The following is a 19,003-nucleotide window of genomic DNA, read 5'->3' as shown; positions in this document are numbered from 1 at the left end:
TGGTGGTAATAAACATTACTCACCCCATGAAAATTGATATATATACGATTTTTCTTTTGTCGGAGATTCAAATATCAATACTAATAGGTTTGATTTTGTAGTCGAACTAAAACCAAACCGTGAGAGATACACAACACTAACCCTAACCGTTCTAAATTGATTAACTAACGGTTTGGTCAATTTGATTTGATGGTGCGTTGAATTTGCTACAATTCGCATTGGATGGGTGTCACTCCAGATCGAACCCGTGCTGTCAAGTTTACCGTGCCAACTCTATTGGGTCAACTCGACTAAATTCGGTTTATTTTTTGAAAACCCAAAACCGACCAAACCCATCGGACCGAACCGATTTTTCCTCGTCTTATCATTGGTGAACAGGTCATACAAAGTGAAACGTCACCAGTGCCACGTGGCGCATCGTGGATCTATTATGTCACCAATCCAGACAACTCTGAAGCGGGACCCAATCCACTAAGTTGCCACGTTTCTTTTTAATATATATTTTTATACATTTAGTTTAATAATAAAATTCGATTCGACTTAATTATATCTGAAATTGCAAAACGCATGGTGCATTAAAATAAATTTATTTAATAAAATACAATTAAAAAAAAGTTGGAACAGGCTGGAGTCAACATTGCTACAAGAACCACAACAAAATAATAATAAAATGTTAAATTTAAATCTATTATACATTTTTAAAAATTTTAAAAATATTATTGAATTTTGGAAACATTTATGATCAATAGTTTTTTAAATTAACGATTTAATCACTATTAAATTAATGAATAATTCCTTAAATTCATACACCACATTAATGAAATTATTTAATTCGCAAATAAATTATTTTTGTGTGTATATATAAATCCTCCGGATTCAGATGGAAGACAAGAACTGAGCCTCTTCTTCTTCTTCTTCTTCTTCAATCCTTAATCAATCCAGTTCCTTCTGCTATCAGCCATGGGTGTTCTTGCTGACAGTGGCTCAGCTCCGTCGCTCAAGTTCTTGATTTACGGCCGTACCGGCTGGATTGGCGGTTTGCTTGGGAAGATCTGTGAACAACAGGGAATTCATTTCGCTTATGGCTCTGGCCGCCTCGAGAACCGTGTCTCCCTTGAGGCCGACATCGACGCCGTTAAGCCCACTCATGTCTTCAACGCCGCTGGCGTCACTGGTCGCCCGAATGTCGACTGGTGCGAATCGCATAAGGTCGAGACCATTAGAACCAATGTGGTTGGAACCTTGAGTTTGGCCGATGTGTGCCGTGAGAGAGGGTTGATCTTGATTAATTACGCTACTGGATGCATTTTCGAGTACGATTTGGCGCATCCTCTCAATTCCGGGATTGGATTCAAGGAGGATGAAATCCCTAACTTCATTGGATCGTTTTATTCCAAGACTAAAGCTATGGTAAGTTCCTGATTTTCACTGCTTGATTGTTGTTGTTGTTCTTGTTTTCCTCTTCTGTTGGAACTTGGTGTTGTATGTATTTAGATTCATTCTGAATTTTGATTTTAGATCTAATAAGACCAGAGTGAATTGTTTTATTTAGAGAAATCACAACTGAAATCCGCCATCATTGTGATTGATATTAGGGATTTGTTTTCCAAGTTAAATAGCTCATTTAGAGATTGGATTTTTGCTTGGCGGAGTTTGTGAATGTTCTTTAGATCTGGATTGCTATTACATTGATTAGAAAGAATTATACATGGTTGTCTTGAATATTCTGATCATTGATCGCTGTTTTGATGAAAATGCATCAAATGTGTTCTTTGAACCCGATGGGCTGATCCTATTTTTATGTCACTTTCACATTTTGGGGGTTAAAAAGGTGGAGGATCTGCTGAAGAACTATGAGAATGTGTGCACCTTGCGGGTTCGGATGCCCATATCCTCTGACTTATCTAATCCTCGCAACTTCATTACGAAGATAACCAGATATGAGAAGGTTGTCGACATCCCGAACTCGATGACAATCTTGGACGAACTCCTCCCGATCTCAATCGAAATGGCGAAAAGAAACCTCACTGGAATATGGAACTTCACCAACCCGGGAGTGGTGAGCCACAATGAGATCTTGGAAATGTACAAGCAATTCATTGACCCCAATTTCACATGGAAGAACTTCACTCTGGAGGAGCAAGCCAAAGTGATCGTCGCTCCACGGAGCAACAACGAGCTCGACGCAACCAAGTTGAAGAATGAATTCCCTGAACTCCTATCCATCAAGGACTCCCTAATCAAGAATGTGTTCAAGCCAAATCAGAAAACCTCTGCAGCTTAAGATCATTGGTATTTCTGATCCATATGTCCTCTTCTTTGTGTTTCTCCTTAGCCACTTCCATTGATTCGAATCTTTGACGACGAGTTCTCGAATATCAAAGCTTTCCCCTTGATTTCCCATACAACATAGAAGCTTGATTATTATCCATATTTGAATACCATATCTATTATTTTGTTCATCATTTGAATAAAAGTAGCTTGAAATCCTATGTAGAACAAGATGTAGCATTTTGGTATCTGTAACTTTGCTGATTTGGGTATAAGATATTACTGAGAACTTATGTGTTTTATGAGTAAGGATTTCTATATTACTGGTTGAAATTGTTCGTGAATGTAGTTATCAATGATTCCCAACTGCTCTCAAGCCTCATAAACTCTGTCTCCTTCTCTCTTATGAAAGTGAAATATTTCCTTATTGTTATCTATTCTTTGATTTCTGTAGTTTTCTGGCTCTTCTGGAAATGGAAATGATGATGATGATGATTAAACTATCCATGAATGAAACATTGGATTTCTTGATGAACAAACAGCCAAACCCTAATGGGGTTTCGCCAAGAACTTCAGGCTTGAAGGCTTCTGATTGATTGATTGATTGATTTAGCATGATCATCTTCTGATAAGTAAGTTCATGAACACTTCATGATTCCACTTGGGATTCTTGTCTCAAATTCTGATTCTTGACCATCATTCCCCACCACGGATTTGGTTTCACTGTTCTATGGGAGACGTTGAACAACGGTGGTTCCATTGATATATATGATCATAGTTTTATGTATGCGCCAATCTACGACTCTTCAATGGTAAATTTTTTTAATTCATTCCTTATTGATTTTTGAAAAAAAAATATTTATTTTAGTCTCGAAGTTTGTTTATAATTTCATGGTTATAGATTTAGATTCCATTTGGTCCGTTTTAAAATGTTACATTTTTACCAGCATTTTGAGTTTGATTTTCATTTAGTTCTTAGATTCTTAGCTCTTGCGCTTTTATTTCTGAGTAATTAATACTTGTTTTGTTTTTTTTGTCTTTGAAGTTAACTTTTAATCAATTCAGATAAGAAAATAACATTCATAATATCTTATTTCATCCACAAGTAAATATTTCGAAGCAGCTTTATTAAACTATACATCTTTCTTGGTATATCTAAATAATAGGCAGGAGCATAAACTGAAACATTATGGAGCTATAAAGATAAAGAGTAACGATAGTAAGTGATCGATTTCTCGGTATAAATTAAGTCGTTTGTGTTTTCTTCTAACAACTCTCGACGAGATTGAAAGAACCAGAAAGTGATAGAGAGTGATTGTTTGCTCACTCTAGTAATAAAACCTTCAAAATTTGTAGACAAGATGACTCTATAAGAACGCCCATCAACGAGTCTCATAAGGTAGGATCCTTAGATCTAATGGTCGATGAATCGATTGATCTACAAACAAAGCCGAGGATGAACCCATTTAGCATTCATTAAAAGGTAAAGCAAAACCAGATGAAGGGCAACTCTCCTTTGGCAGGACATGAAAGGGTAACAACCCCATTTGCCTGCCAAGAGGAGAGAAGCCCTTCTGCTAGTTGGCTTAATCAATGATCCAAACGATGAAGGGACTTGGAGAGCTTATACTTTTATGCAGCGCCACGACTTAGACACCTTTATAGGGAACTCAAATTTATGGAAACCAAAGAATATTGGATCCTAAGCATATGCCATTGGATATCCTTTTCTTCCATTATTCCCCTTTGTTCTCGCCCGAAAAGCCCTAATCTCTTACGAACATTATTCTTCTCCTTCTGATATTGACCCATCATCATTTTCATCTCGCTCGTTCATAAAAATCAAGCGACCAAAACGAGCAAGGGCGATAAAAAGTGACTTATTATTGGAGAGAAGATAGATAGATGCTTTTCTTTATCTCAATAAAACTCGATCTCTTTCCTTTTCTTCTCTCCCGTTTTTCTCCTACTTCCACTCAAAATTATCGTGTCTTTGGGTGCCAATGCTTCAAATGGTTCGTGACACATTATTGAAATATCTTTTTACTCTTGCTAATATCTTAGTATAGTTTAATTGACGAGATATTTATTACTAATAAACAACCCTGCATTTATTATACTAAATAGTTTGAATAAATAATAATAATAATAATGATAAAAGACGAGTTTATTGTATAATGAAAAACTATAGCATAAATGTTACATTTAAATTATATTTCATATAAAAAAGAAAAATAAATAGACATAAATAATTTATTGTATAATGTTTTAAAATGAGTACAAATTAGATATATAAAACTAAGGGCACAAGGAAAAATATATTAGATAAGGGCATTATGGTAATTGTATAATATTTTTCTCTTCGCTCTCATTTTATTTTTCAGTGCTTCTCTCAATCCTTTCCCTCGATATTCTGACTCCCATGTACCTGCAAAATTCCCAAAAATAAAAGAAAAATACAATTAATAAGGTTTAAATCACTAATTTGATCCATAATTACGATTTTCTCCCTATAACTATACTTTCAAGACTTTCAATTTAAAAAACCAATTAATACTTTTTTTCAATTAAAAAATGGAAAGGAAACAAAGGGTATAAATTTTTAAAATAAATAATAAAGAACGAAAAATAAATTGTTAAGATCTAAAAAAAACTTAATTTATAAAAATATATTTTTGTTATTAAAATTTAATATTCTTTAATAAAAATAGAAAACGCTACATTAGTGTCTCATTTACGTATACAGAGTTGGGTTGAAAAAATCGAACCCGACACGACTCAATCCAACTCTCTATTTTTTAGTTGGTTCAGTTGTCTTATATAATTATTTTAATTATTTAAAAAATATTTACTTATTCACCGAATATATTACATTAATAAATAATTTCATAAAATTCAAATAAAATGTTTTTAATATTTTTAAAAGTAGATTTGAGTTGTAACACTATTTTCAGCTTGACCCGATAAAAAAAAAATGTCAACCCTTAATTCAAACAAAAAAAAACTGTTTAGTTTGAGTTGTGTAACTTGTATTACTCAAATTATTGAGTCATATGAACATTGATAGTCTGATCACTAACTTTTTATTTCTTTTTAAATATAATATAGAAGTAATTTTAGTTATTTTTTTTACGTGAATGGTTCGATCTTAAAATCATAAGAGCCAAATAAAAACCGAACCCAAAAATTATGGGGACAAATTGGTAATTTAGGTGGAAAAGGAATGAAAGAAAAACATACCTGCCGAGCATCATGACAGTAGCCTGAGGGTTAGTTCCAGGGGAATCATGAAAAGTGGAGCCATCAACAACCCGTAACGAATCCACTCCCAAAACCCTGTAATCGGAATCCACCACCGACCCCGTCTGGCAGCCGCCGTGGTAATGCCAGATCGTCATCACCGTGTCTCTGCAGTACTGCTCCGTCGACCTCGACAAGTTGTCGTGCTTCGGCAGCAGGTTGATCGGAGCACTCGCCGTCATGTTCAGAAGCGTCGCCATCGACACGTTTTGGTATCGGAACTTGGCGAAGGATTTTGACTCGATGATTCGCCGGATTATGTTTATGCCGGCGACGCAGCGTTGTAGGTCAGTCGGATCTTTGAAGTAGTTGAATGTGACGGACGGGTTGTCGTGCGGGTCTCGGGTTCGGAGCTCCAAATGACCCCAGGAGAGTGGGCCCATTATCTTTTCAAGGATGAAGCCGCCTCTGAATGCGGCTTCGTCCAGTTTGTTCATAAGCTCCCAGGCTTCGGCTATGGCTTCTGGTGTTCTTTGCTTCGGCGGCACTGTCGATAGCTGACCGATCTGCCCACAACTTTATTTCCTTAAATTACTAATCAATTTTAAACTTTAATATTCAATTAAAACACAAATTCATAAATTTTATGAAAAAATTTAGTTTATAAAGTCTACAAAATTAAAAAAAATAATAATTATATATATATATATATATATATGTATGTATGTATAATTGTAAAATCCATACCTTAGGAGAGAACATGCCGAAGTCTCTGGAAGAAGGGCCGCCGGCGAAGCTCTCGCCGCTGGCGGCTTCGATGTACGTTCCGTTATGGGTAATTCCGACGACCTCAATCAACGACACCTCCACCGGAACGGGGGATGGAACGAAAACGGCGTTCATTGGGTTATCGGACACCCTCTGCCCGACCATGGGCTGATCCAAAAGCACCGTAATGTTATGGGCCTTTAGATGTTGGGCCGGGCCCAGTCCACTTAGCATCAGAAGTTGTGGGCTTCCAAGACAGCCCGCTGATATGATTACTTCGCTCTCAGGCCCATTCCTTAGGTACGCTCTGTGTTTGATTCCCTTCGAGTCTTCGAAGACCACTCCGTGGGCCCTTGGCCTTTTGCGTCCTATTAAAAAAAAAAAAAAACGGAAACCAGCATTTAAATTTATTTTAAATTAATAATTATATTACAAAATAACTTTTAAATAAATAATTAAGTTGAAATCTGAGTTTAAAAATTTATAAATACGGCAATTCCAACAAAAACCGGTGAATAATTTGGTAGAGTCTAAAAAATATGGCAACCCCAGCTAAACCCATGAGCAGTTGGGCATTAGTCTAAAAAATATGGCAATTCAAACAAAACTATGAACAATTGAGGAGAGTTTAAAAAATATAGCAACCCGCAAATAATTGGACAGAGTCTAAAAAAATATTGCAACCCGAGTAAAACCCGTGAACAATTGGGCAGAGACTAAAAAATATGGCAACAAAACTCATGAACAATTGGACAGAGTCCAAAACATATGGCAACTCGAGCAAAACCCATGAACAATTAAGCATAGTCTAAAAAAATATGGCAATATGAGCAAAACCCGCAACATAAAAAGTATGGCAACTCGAGCAACACTCCTGAACAATTGGGCATAAAAAAATAGGGCAACCTGAGTAAAACCCATGAACAAATAAGCAGAGTCTAAAAAAATATGGCTACTCGAGCAAAACCCGCAAACAATTAGACATAAAAATTATAGCAACCCGAGCAAAACCGGGTAATTGGAGTTACCTTTAGTTTGGAAAAGGATGGTATGTGCAGTGGCGTAGAGGAAGAGGGTTAGATTAGGAGGGTTGGCATAGGTCAAAAGATCAGCAGCCGTGTGTCTATGTCCATGACGATCGAAAATGGTGCCACCCACTTTAGTACCATATAAGTGATCATAGGTGAACCCATTATCAGGCACCACACCCACATCAACCAAACCGCCCCTCACCGCCGACTGCCACTTCCCCATCCGCGGTTCGAACGCCACCACCCGCTCCACCCACTCATACGACTCGTTCACCAACTTCGCGTCCCATCCCGCCTCCCTATCAAACAATTCCAATCACAATTTCATTTCAATTACGTTTTTAAAAATTATTGCGTGTACTTTTGTAGTGCGACGAGAACCTGACGTAATCAAGTGACGCACGTGAGTAAAATCCGGCATTGAGGCAGCTTCCGCCGCCGAGGACACGTGCGCGAGAGTTGATCACGCCGTCCTCCGACACGAAACGTTGCGACGGCGACGATTCCGACAGGTCGGCAAGTGCAGCGCCGAAGGCCGATAAGTTGGTGATATTGGAGTTTCCGTACGGAGAACCACCGCGTTCTAACATCAACACATTGTGATTTTCCGACAGCGTCGCCGCCAACGGACATCCCGCCGTCCCACCTCCTACGATTATGTAGTCGTAGTGTGACACCGCCGGAGCCTCTGCTGCATTTCGCATGAAATCGAATTTGGGAACTGCAAAAACAGAGGAACTTTTAAACAGAGAATTTGTGGCTCTTCATTTTCATAATTTAGCTAAAATTTGAAGTAATAATACATAGAATTAAACTCAAAGATCAAACTGAATGAAGTAATTAAATAATTAGAAGTTAAAAGGTTTTGAATTTCAAATTTGGGACCTTTTTGAGCGGAAGAACAGACATGGCAGAGGAGAATTCCGGCGAGAGCAGCAGAGAAGAAATTCCGCCATGCAAAACCCATTTCTTCTCTCTGATTTCTAATTTTAAAGGAAGAAAAAATTTGTTGGTTTATATAGAAGCTGCGGAGGGCGATTGCGACGGCGAGGAACTGAAGAGAGTGCAAAGAGTTCCTTGGACGCCTCTCTGTATCGCCGGAGAAATCGTAGAGAGATTTCAAGAAAATGCAGAGAATGTGAAATTCCTAAATAGTCCGACTGGTTCGCTGTGTAATTTAATGTGAAAGTCCTTCATTACCTGCAGCTTGAGCTTTGTGGAAGGAAGAAGAAGCTTTTGGCTATGGCGGATCTAGAGAGAGAGAGAGAAATGTTTGTAGTAATTGCTTGTAGATATTGGGGTGAGTGATTTGGATTCATCTTGCATGTCAACGCAATGAATTGGATGAATATGATTTTACGATCCAAATAACTTCATCTTCACTGGTTTTTTTTTTTTTTTTTTAAATAAAAAAAAGTGATATAAAATGTAATAAATTTGTCCCACCAAACGCATTGCTAATTAGGATAAAGTTTATGTTAATGTATAGTTAATCAAGTACGTTAAATAACCGAGTTTTGAAGCATAACTTTAATACCACTTGTTAGGAACAAATTACCTCTACGACAGTATAATATTGTCCATGGTGCATAAGCTCTTAAGAATGTAATTGTGAAATCTCACATTGGTTGGAAAGGGGAATAGGGTGTAAAAACCTTTCTCTAGTAGATATATTTTAAAAACTTTGTGAGGAAGTCCAAAAGTAAAATTTTAAAGATGACAATATCTACTAACGTTGGACTTGAACTATTACAAATAGTACTAAAAGAAGACCATCTAATAGCAGTAGACTTGGATGGTAGGAGAAATAATGTTACGAGAATTTGAGTTAATAAATGAACATCCTAAAAGTCATGATTTGATCCCCACCAACAAAGATTAAGAAAACAAACAATTTTAAAGTACGGTAAGAGGAGGCTTTAATTGAAATCAACAACCTGATTAGAAAGTAGCTCACCTTCATTCGTCTCAACATTTCCCCTTCTGTTCTGCTAGGCAGAACAAGCCTTCCATTCCCTTCGCATTAATTTCTAGTTCCAAGAAACAATAAATGGTAGTAAAAATCTGTTGAACTCCACCTGCCAATTCTCGTCAGCTGAAATGTTAGCTCAAGAATAATTACCATTCGTTATGAAATGACACTTCTAATACATTCCATGAAAATTTAAAATTAATCACGTTTTCTCCAACTCCTCATTCACTCAAAGACGGTCCCCTGCTTGTCAAGACCCAAAAGTTAGCATGAGATTATAGTTTGGATTCCCTACATTAATGGCAGCATCCATCCAGCTAACAGGAAAGGAATTGAGATCCACTCCCTCTTTTTCAACCACAGATTCAACTAAGCTTTCTATTAGGTAACTCTAAAGCGTTATGAGTGGTCCATAATCTCTCAGGCTGTTTTTCCAAAATAAGCAGGCAGTTAAGGCATTTGGTTGGAGCAAGAACAATGAACTTTAAACGAAATCTCACAATTCTGCCTAACATAGGCATGCACATAAATATCATCTCTACTTCTAAGAGGTCGAAGCTTCTCTATTCCCATATATGGTCACTATATGTTGGGGACAAAATGTGAGAACAATAAACTTAAAATCCAATAGATGATCTAAATGAGTGAGATAATTTCCTGCAAGACATGGCACTAGCAAGTGCAAAAAATGGAGGAGGAATGGACAAGGAAAATAATTATGGATTTTGACGGATAGAAGAAACCATATCACTATCAGTATAGAGAGTTGTAAGTGTAGCAGGTGGCAACAATGGAGACTACACAAATGAAGAGGGAGGGAATGAGTGTAACATTCAAGAGCATACTTCGGCCCAAGTAACCAGCAAGGGTTATAGTTCCATCTGCAATCACTCGTGCAATAGTCCCGGCTTCTGTTGATAGCAATCCACCATTGTAGGTACCACGAGAGAGTCGAGATGACATGACTCGGGAGAGAAGTGCGAGGTTCACACCTGTGTCAGACATGATCAAAAGAAAAATTGTCATTCTCAGTTAATAAAAGACGTTATATCCATTGTTTTCTCTTATTGGACGCCAATTCCTTGTATGTTCTATTTTTTTTGGTAGTTGTTAAGTAAGAGATTCCAGTAAACTTTTTTCACCCAGCGAACATAATTCCCAGATTTTTTTTTTTTTTTTTAATTTAAATTTTAGATTGGAAGGGTGAGTTTAAGAACCTTATTAAGTTTCCTTGTATAAAGATTTTCCTTACTAGCTTTATTGGAGAGGGAAAAGAATACATGTTAAGTGTTTTCTAAAATGCTTTATCACTCAGCAACTTTTATAGCACATTCAAATAGCATTAGAAGTTGAAAAATGTTTAGAATTAATTAGAAGTTCTGTAAAAACTCGAGAACAACTTTTAGTAGATTCCTCACCTTCAAGCACTTCTGCCGACACAAACATGATAAGTCCAGAGCCCACGTATTGAACCACAGAGTACGGAATTATTACATTGAAGCTCAAGAGGATGCCAATCAAGACAAGAATTTCAGATACCAATAGTATTTGCCTGCAAGGAAGATAAAATGAAATAGGTGAGAGAAGTTCCAAAAGAGAGATGACATAATTCTTCAGGGGAAGGAAAATTTTAAATCAACAAAACATGTTCCTCATAATCCTTTCGAAGCATTACCTATCTTCGAACATATTGCTAATGTAACTACCGACAAAAATATTCACCGGGAGAACTGTTAGGCCAAGGCATGCCAGAAAAATGGCCACAGAGCTCGTGGACCAGCGAAAGTAGTATGTGGTAACAACACTAGACTCCGAAAGCAGAACTTCCATTGCATATTTCAGCATAAAATATATCAATAGCTGAACCTGTTGACATCAAATCTTCAGTTAAAATATGATGACATGCAAACTCGAGAAAAAAAAAAAGTCATTTCAAAACAACAGTTGCTAGCAAGATAGATAGGTTATCTTAAAAAAAGAAGAAAAGGAAGTATCAAGTGCCGTTTCACAACAGTAGCTAGATTGTTATATGTACTTGGGATGTGAACCACACTGTTCAGGTGTACAAATCCCATGGGAACTATAAACGGTTTCGATTTCGGCTTTAACCATGCCTATTATGAATGATATGTGACAATCTGTTTGAGAGCATTTCAAAATTTCTATTTTAAAATGCTCTCAAACAAAATGTAACTTCTAAATTTCACATCTACAAAACTTATAGTGTCACCAAAAGTTAAGCCACAAACCCAAAACTCATTGAAATCCATTGTTGGTATGGGAAAGACCGGCACTTCAGTCACCCAATTTTCAGTACTTGATTAAAATCTTCTAATGCTAAAATTCACCATAAAGACACCAGATATATCAATCAGTCAATCTAATGAAAATGTATGATGTGAAAGCCCAAGTACTTTCTACACTATAGCAGATACCTTAACAGAAGGAGTGAGTAGTCTATACGCTGCGCCAAAAGAAGTCACTGGTAGGCGAGATTCCTCAGGAGCTTCTTCACTGTCATCAACTTCTGGGTCATCATCTTCATCTGATGGCTTCTCAAGCGAAGTAATAAGTAATGGTTGGTGAAGACCATTCTCAAGAGTGTCATTTTGAACTGTTCATTGATAATGATATATAAATTTAGCATGTTTCGATGATATGTGGAATAGTTGATTCTAAATAAATGTTACATTACAAGTATAGTCAAACCTTTTAAGTTTGTATCAAAGTTTAAGAGTTTAATAGATCTTAATAAATCTATTCATTCTTTTATAAAAATAGAAATATTTATTTTTAGAAAATGTTAAATATGTCAATGTCCTATTGAAATTTGAAAGTTCGATGATGTATTAGTCGCTTTTAAAATTCAGATACCAAATAAAACAAAACTGAAAATTAGGAACCTATTAACTTTTTGAAGTCAAAGACCTATTAACCACGAACTTGAAAATTCAGTGACTAAGTTTGTAAAAGAAGCTAAAATAAATTACTATTCTCCAAAAGAAATATGCAATTAGATGTCCTAGTGACGTCTCTAACTTAATACCAGGAGTACTCGAGCAGTGAAAAGTTTCAATAGGACCAGATAAAGTTTATTTTTACTTTGATAAAAACGTAAAAACACATCAAGGAAATTGGACATAATAACAAACATGCAATTGACCTAACCGTATGGAAGTGCCTACCAGAATAATAGAATGATAAATTAAAATGTGATGCATTCATGTAAACATTTACAACATTGAACACTTATCATATAAAATTACCTTGATTTGATTCCTGTGGTGCATTCTCTTCATTTTCCCGTGGAGGTTCACGAAATGAGATACACAACCATATTAGATATATTAGCCAAGCCACAGCCATAACCCATCCAGGCAAAGTGTTTTGATTAAAAGTGAGCTTGTAAATCTTAAACTTCGTTTGAAGTAACCCGGCCAAAGCTGGACCACAAGCCATTCCTAGAGCACTGGCACTAACAAATCCTGCTGATGCTTGCATTCGAATTTTTAGTGGTACACAGTCACTGATATAACGCCTATTAACAGCTCGAGCCGACCCCAGTCTGCATTAAAAAAGTACAGTTCTGTCAAACGTCATAAGTACGTATTAACATTTCCCAACTCACTGCTTTGTTGTCCCCACTAAAGGCAACAGGGATAGTTCAAAACCGTTCTAAATTTGAGAGTCTCAGAATATTTGTGTCACACAATATAACAAAATAGTTTAGACCATTCTGGAAAAGACTGTTTTTCATTTTAGAACTCAAGGACACATTTGTACAACCAATAGAACAGGTCCGGACTAAAATGGTTAACATAACAAAAACAAGCCAAGTATTATTATATATTCCCTACACTAAACACTAATATCAGAAACAGCACATCAACTTAGAGACATTAGTATCCTTAGATTATTGGTAGTCAGATGCCATAAAACACTGTGGATTTATATCCAAATGGAATGAACCGTATATGAAATAATAAACAATTTAGCGCAATTCAGTGCAATCATTTCCTTATTGGGTATGGTTAGTGACGAGCAGGTAGAACTTTATGGAGGTGCAGATGCATGGAGTCCATGGCCATATGAGGTTCTGAATGCTAAGGAAAAGGACATCCCCGAAGACAATTTATATGGAATTCTAGAACACATTGAACATTAATCTATGACGATAGAGAAAAAAGTGGACACCATAAGAGACTGTATTTTAATTAAATACTCAGTAAAGAAAAAAATAAACAACAAAAAAATTAAAAATAAAAGAGATTACCTACCCACAGCAAAGACGTCCAATTAAAAGAACCCAGAGTGATTGAAGATCATAAGCAAGAGCATATAATGTGTTTCCGAGAAAGAGAGCAACACTGCTAAATATTAGAGGTCTGAAGTAAGATCTATTTGACCATGCACTGAAGTAAACTGATGAGAACACTTGTGCAACTGCCATTGCTCCAATGACAATACCACATACAGTTGCCGCAGCTCCAAGGCTCATAGAGTAGTCATCGGCTGTTGGGACCACAATATATGTATTGACCATGTATAGGAAGGTATTTGCTAGGTTCAAGATAAGAGACATGAAGTGGTAATTGCTATCATCAACTTGTTCCTCAATGGGAGCAGGCAATTCTTCTTGCATAATGAGGGCATGTTGTGCCAAGAAGTTTAGGAAGTTTGTTGAGTTACTTAACCTGTCCACAGCAGCTTTAATTGAATCGACTACAGGGTCCTGCATGTGGGGATTGGAATAAATAACATAGCTCAAGTAACCTTTAGACTACTGTTAGATTTGTTAGGAAGTCTATGGGAAGCATTGACAACTAAAGCAAGTAGCAACAAAATGAGCTAAACTCCTACCAACCTGGAGAGGGATCACAGGCTGATCATATATTGATAGATAGCTTCTTCCTTGGCGGTCCTGAAGTTCATGCAAGTTACGTGATATGGCTCCAACAACAGCTCCTATTCCCTACAAGTTCATTTCTAGCCGGTGAAAATTCATGAAAATTAAGCTTACGAGTTTTTCTGCCTGTAATCACTACGCCTGTACCAAAAATCAGACATACAATTTGGAATGTAGAACAATATTGAAAATTCCAACACATTATATCTGAAGTTCCTTGAAGACTATTAATGAGACAAGAAGAATACAAAAATCAGCATCAGACAATGACATATTACCACATGTTTGAAAACTTGCTGCAGCTGGGAGTAAGGATGGTTGGCACGTGTTTTGACATAGTAGTCAGTAAATCTATAGCCGAACCGCTTGTCAAACTTTTTCAAAATTTTACGCAGACCAATTGCATTTATCTCAACAAAATATAGAAGCCTTAAAAGATCTTGGCCTGCTGCTCTGTAAGCTTCTCGCAGTTCAGTGATTTGGGATATTTCAGGTTCTTCTTGGAGAGCATCAAGCCGTTCATCAAGTTTGGCTATACGGCTTGCAAGAAGGCCTTGTTGCTCCAACAGAAAAAGTACAATCTTCTCAATCTGATTTGTCAGAAAATGAATTTCAAAGTTGTTAGCAGATGGGAACATAACTTAGATTTACACGATCTCATAATATAGAAAATATTCAGTTCCAAAGCAGCACAGAAACAGTATAAGTGCTTTTCAGCTCAGAAAATAATGCTAAAACCTATATTTATGATTTGTAGTCATAGAAGTATTCTGCCACGTAAATTAGAAGGAAAGGGGTTGTGCATTGTTGAGTACATACAGCATACTATACAAACACACAATTGCAAAAAGAAAGGGGGAGCACTCCTGAGACTACTATGCAATTACCACACAATTTGTTGCACTTTGCTTCCTGTCATATTCAAAAGGTTTATACACAGGTGTGTGTGAGTGTTGAAATTGATGACATGATACCATATTCAGTTCTTTTATGCTTACAGCATAAAGAACAATATCAAATAAAATTTAGAAATTCCTAATGCTGATCAGTTAAATTAGAGATTCAGGATTTAAATAATATACCAGCAAGATAATAAATTAACAACAAATTTTTAGGGGACAAAAGCATGACAAAGAGATTGATTATTAGCATACACCATCACTTATCAAAGCCTTAACTAATTCTTCTCAAGAAAAGGGATGAGCAATATTCACCTGGTTGTCCAGCATTCTTGAAAAATCCTTGAGAACGTGTCGACGATCTTGTGTTCCAACTTCCATTTGTTGTGCATATTGTTTTACCTTCTTCTTCATAAGCTTATAGTTGATGTAATATCTGGACAAAAACAAAATTGTGAAACAAAGGAAAAGCAGCAATAGCATAATTAACGAGCAAATATATACTTCAAAAGATAAAAAATGTGGAAGTATCATAAGCATAAAATTCCAAATCACATTTAGAAAGTAATATTTACCGTCTCTTTCCTTTCCTTCTAAAATGCAAGGACAATAGAAAATTCATATTCCATTTTAATCAATCTACTTTAGCTGAATTCTTAACTCAACTTCTTTCTCCACATCTATGAAGGGATAATCCTGATGATGAATTCAAGACTATTGTTCGAGTAAAATGCAAGTCTAGCCAAGAACCATTGGCCTCATTCTTATAAGTGTTCAAGAGAGTAAAGACTAGAAAGACCATGACTGAACTCAAGAACATTATTTATTGAGATTCTGCATAAATGATTGTCATCTTGTTAATATAATAGAAATCCACAATGGAAGTTAAAGAGTATCTATATGTAGACATGAAACATTGTTTAATTTCTATTCAAGAGACATTGTTTAATTTCTATTTTTTCCCATCGATTAAAAGACTGGTTGCTAGCACACTCCACCAAAAAAGATAACTAAAATAATGCAAAACAGATATTGGTGCATCACACTTACCCTTGCCATTCTTCAAGCTGTCTTTCCTTCAACTTCTTTCCAAAGGCAACCATCTCTTGCTTTGTAAATTTTGGTACTTAAAACCAGGCCAAGAATACACAGAGATACAATCTGCAAGGAGAACAAGAAGTTATTGATAACACCACAGTCAAACGCCCATTTACTAGGATCAGTTTCTTGAACTCTTCTCAGCACTTCCTAAACATAAAGTGACCCAAATAGTTAGGTGAGATTCCATTGTACCAACAATAAATTAGGCTGGCATCTTTTACCCCTTAGAAAACTGGCAGGTCATCTGTCATCTTTGTGTGAAAATAATGAATATATAGAGCATACATATTAATATAGTTTAATTCACTCACAGAAATTTATATACCATTTGAAAAACAATGGACATCTTTTGTAGATACATGAGCTTAACTAGTCATTAATCCATCGCATAATTATCGAAATAGAAAATGTACAGATCAATGAGCCATACTAGTTCTAACAATACATCAAATACTCTCCATCTAATAATTACAGAAATACAAAAATTTAGTATCAAGTATCCGGGGAAGAAGTTGAAATATATGAGAGTGAATGCTATTACTTATTAAACTAGTTCATATTCATGGGAGTTCCAGTTCATTTCACTTGATAGTGCAAAAGAGCAATCCAATCGACTAAGATTATACCCAAAAAAGGGACGAAAACATTTTCTCTCATAAAAACTACGATGAGACAGATTCCGCACTGTTTATTTTATCTTCTTTTTGACACACCTATTTAGTTTATACTTCAATACACTATTGAGAAAGACGCCTTTGTCTTAAAATAAAGGATTTAGAAATTTGTATTTCATTAGATCGCAGTATCTCATAATTTCAAGATTAGATCGACATATTGATAAACGACCTCACACGCCAGGCATCAATGCAAGAAAACATGAGCGAAGTTAAGACAGTATAAGAAGCTAAAGCTGAATCAATGCTTAAATATCCAACTCCATAGCTGAACGAATGATTCATGAATTTGAAGTTTAACTAATCTCCAAAAATATCCGTTGTTTGGTTGCTAAAACACTAAGAACAGCATGCTTACTCATACGCAACAATAACAAAGTACTAAAACAGATAAAACGAAGAAAAAAAAAGGTAAAAACCACAACAATCAAACATTCCACAAGCTCCGACGATAAAATCTTACAAATCAAGTCAAACATAAGAGAGAAAACGAGAGAAGCGCCTTACCTGAGAGATAGAGGGGAAAAAAAAATCGAAACTCGGATTCAGAAACAGCTGCAAACGAAAGCTTAGACAACCATTAAGGAACTTCTACAAACGGAAACAGAACGAAATCAAGTAAAAGACGAAAGGCAGAATCATTTCCTGCAAAAGAGAAATGATCTCCATTAGCATGCAAAACGAGTAAATAACAGCGAAGAACAAAGCGCGTACCTGCAAAATGGATCAAAACAGCCCGAAAATCGCACACCAGAATCCTTCTCCAGCAACTTGATTTTGTTTTGCCACACTTTTCTACCGGCGATATAGAATTTTGAAAAATGACGAATCAAGAGGAGAAATTTTTGGAAAAAGAAAGCCACCGGGATGGGGATGTACGTTATGTTGTCACGGTGTTGGCGTCGGGTTGGATTTATGGGTTTCCGTAACAAATAATCAGACGCCAGAAATCTACTTTACTCACGGATACTTAATATTGAGATCCATATCTCACCGATAAGTGAGTTAAGTCACTTCGTTCTTGTGTTGTCTACAATCAAGCGAGCAACCTATACTCGAGCCTCTAGTATCCGTTCAAAAAAGTAATAGATAATGGAGGCAGAGAGATTTTGAAAGCAAGATTTAAAATATTGAAATTAGTGTTACATGTGATGTGATGTAAGAAAAAAAAAACGACAACATCAGCTTAAAGTAAAAAAATTTATAGTTTCGTCTTGACTTTTACTTTACGTAAAAAAAAAAAATGTAAAATTGAAATTAATTTTTAAATTTGTATGCAGTAGATAATAAGTACATATATATTTATTAAAGTACTCATATGAACATTCATTAAAGTAATCATTTTGACATAACTCTTTATCTTACTTTTCATTAATTACATTTTTATTATGATTTTTTTATCTTATAAATTTATGGTTTAATAAACGTGACGTGATGTTGGAGTGTACAATAAATTTATTAAAATTAAAGAATCATATAATTTTATCAGCAAAATATATTTTTGAAATTATGAAAAATAGGTAGTAATAATAATAATTGCAATTACACAACTTGCAATAAGTCTCTATCACTGGCTTTTTATTATTTTATAATATTGAGGAAATCAGCACTTTCCGAAATTGTATTTTATAATATGCTTTCCATTGTCTAATCATTTCCATCCATTCCCTTTATAATCCTCTCTTTGCCTTTCCACATGCATTGTAAGTACAAACCCTTTCTTTTTTTCTTAAAAGAAATATAGCTTTTTATTTATTTATGTCTTAAATTTTTTATCTTACTTTCAATTATTTCGTTTTAATTTTTATTAGCATTTTCTTTATATATTTTATAAATATATTCACCTAATATATATTTTTAGGCATGAAAATTAATACTAGACGAGTTCTTTTAAAATTTTGTCCTTACTTACCTACTAAAAAAAATTAGTACCTTATCTAATATAAAATTGTTTCAAGTTAATCATAAATATTTAAGTCTGAGATCTCTCTCATTTGCATGTGCTCTCAAATCATAATTTGGATTGTTGACGTATTTAAAAAAAAAAAGGACAAATCAAGTAATGTATTGGAGATCGATCAAGCTAACCTTATATTCAATAAAATAAAACTAATTAAAAATAAATAAATAATATTTTCAAT

At 35.5% G+C, this 19,003-nt stretch overlaps 3 protein-coding genes across 6 annotated transcripts; 1 reads left to right on the top strand and 2 right to left on the bottom strand.

Moving 5' to 3' along the window:
• The first annotated feature begins 888 nt into the window (after positions 1 to 888).
• Positions 889 to 2,637, top strand: LOC111430302 (bifunctional dTDP-4-dehydrorhamnose 3,5-epimerase/dTDP-4-dehydrorhamnose reductase-like). The gene is made up of 2 exons (XM_023066503.1): positions 889 to 1,410; positions 1,832 to 2,637. Exons 1-2 carry the CDS (start codon positions 961 to 963, stop codon positions 2,282 to 2,284), a joined length of 903 nt encoding a protein of 300 aa, XP_022922271.1. The 5' UTR covers positions 889 to 960; the 3' UTR covers positions 2,285 to 2,637.
• A 1,866-nt stretch (positions 2,638 to 4,503) lies between these two features.
• On the bottom strand, positions 4,504 to 8,640 carry LOC111430298 (protein HOTHEAD). The gene is made up of 6 exons (XM_023066497.1): positions 8,196 to 8,640; positions 7,692 to 8,031; positions 7,308 to 7,609; positions 6,259 to 6,647; positions 5,512 to 6,077; positions 4,504 to 4,699 (listed from the first exon to the last, which is right to left on the bottom strand). Exons 1-6 carry the CDS (start codon positions 8,275 to 8,277, stop codon positions 4,645 to 4,647), a joined length of 1,734 nt encoding a protein of 577 aa, XP_022922265.1. The 5' UTR covers positions 8,278 to 8,640; the 3' UTR covers positions 4,504 to 4,644.
• Positions 8,641 to 9,821: 1,181 nt separating this feature from the next.
• On the bottom strand, positions 9,822 to 17,789 carry LOC111430297 (SPX domain-containing membrane protein At4g22990). 4 transcript variants are annotated; one of them, XM_023066495.1, is made up of 12 exons: positions 17,577 to 17,789; positions 17,370 to 17,525; positions 16,138 to 16,248; positions 15,403 to 15,523; positions 14,467 to 14,778; positions 14,147 to 14,254; positions 13,560 to 14,014; positions 12,549 to 12,847; positions 11,718 to 11,896; positions 10,958 to 11,148; positions 10,701 to 10,834; positions 9,822 to 10,274 (listed from the first exon to the last, which is right to left on the bottom strand). In XM_023066495.1, the coding sequence occupies exons 3-12, from the start codon at positions 16,188 to 16,190 to the stop codon at positions 10,036 to 10,038; spliced, it is 2,091 nt and encodes a 696-aa protein (XP_022922263.1). In that variant the 5' UTR covers positions 16,191 to 16,248; positions 17,370 to 17,525; positions 17,577 to 17,789; the 3' UTR covers positions 9,822 to 10,035. The 4 variants fall into 4 exon arrangements, with proteins under 4 accessions (XP_022922263.1, XP_022922262.1, XP_022922261.1 ...); XM_023066494.1 differs by having other exon boundaries at positions 16,138 to 16,335; positions 17,370 to 17,507; XM_023066493.1 differs by having other exon boundaries at positions 17,370 to 17,507.
• Positions 17,790 to 19,003: the final 1,214 nt, after the last annotated feature.

The sequence above is a fragment of the Cucurbita moschata genome, unplaced genomic scaffold (genome assembly GCF_002738365.1).
Source record: "Cucurbita moschata cultivar Rifu unplaced genomic scaffold, Cmos_1.0 Cmo_Scf00033, whole genome shotgun sequence".
Classification (NCBI taxonomy): Eukaryota; Viridiplantae; Streptophyta; class Magnoliopsida; order Cucurbitales; family Cucurbitaceae; genus Cucurbita; species Cucurbita moschata.
The sequence above is the reverse complement of the archived record's forward strand: the minus strand, read 5'-3'. Positions and strand labels throughout refer to the sequence as shown.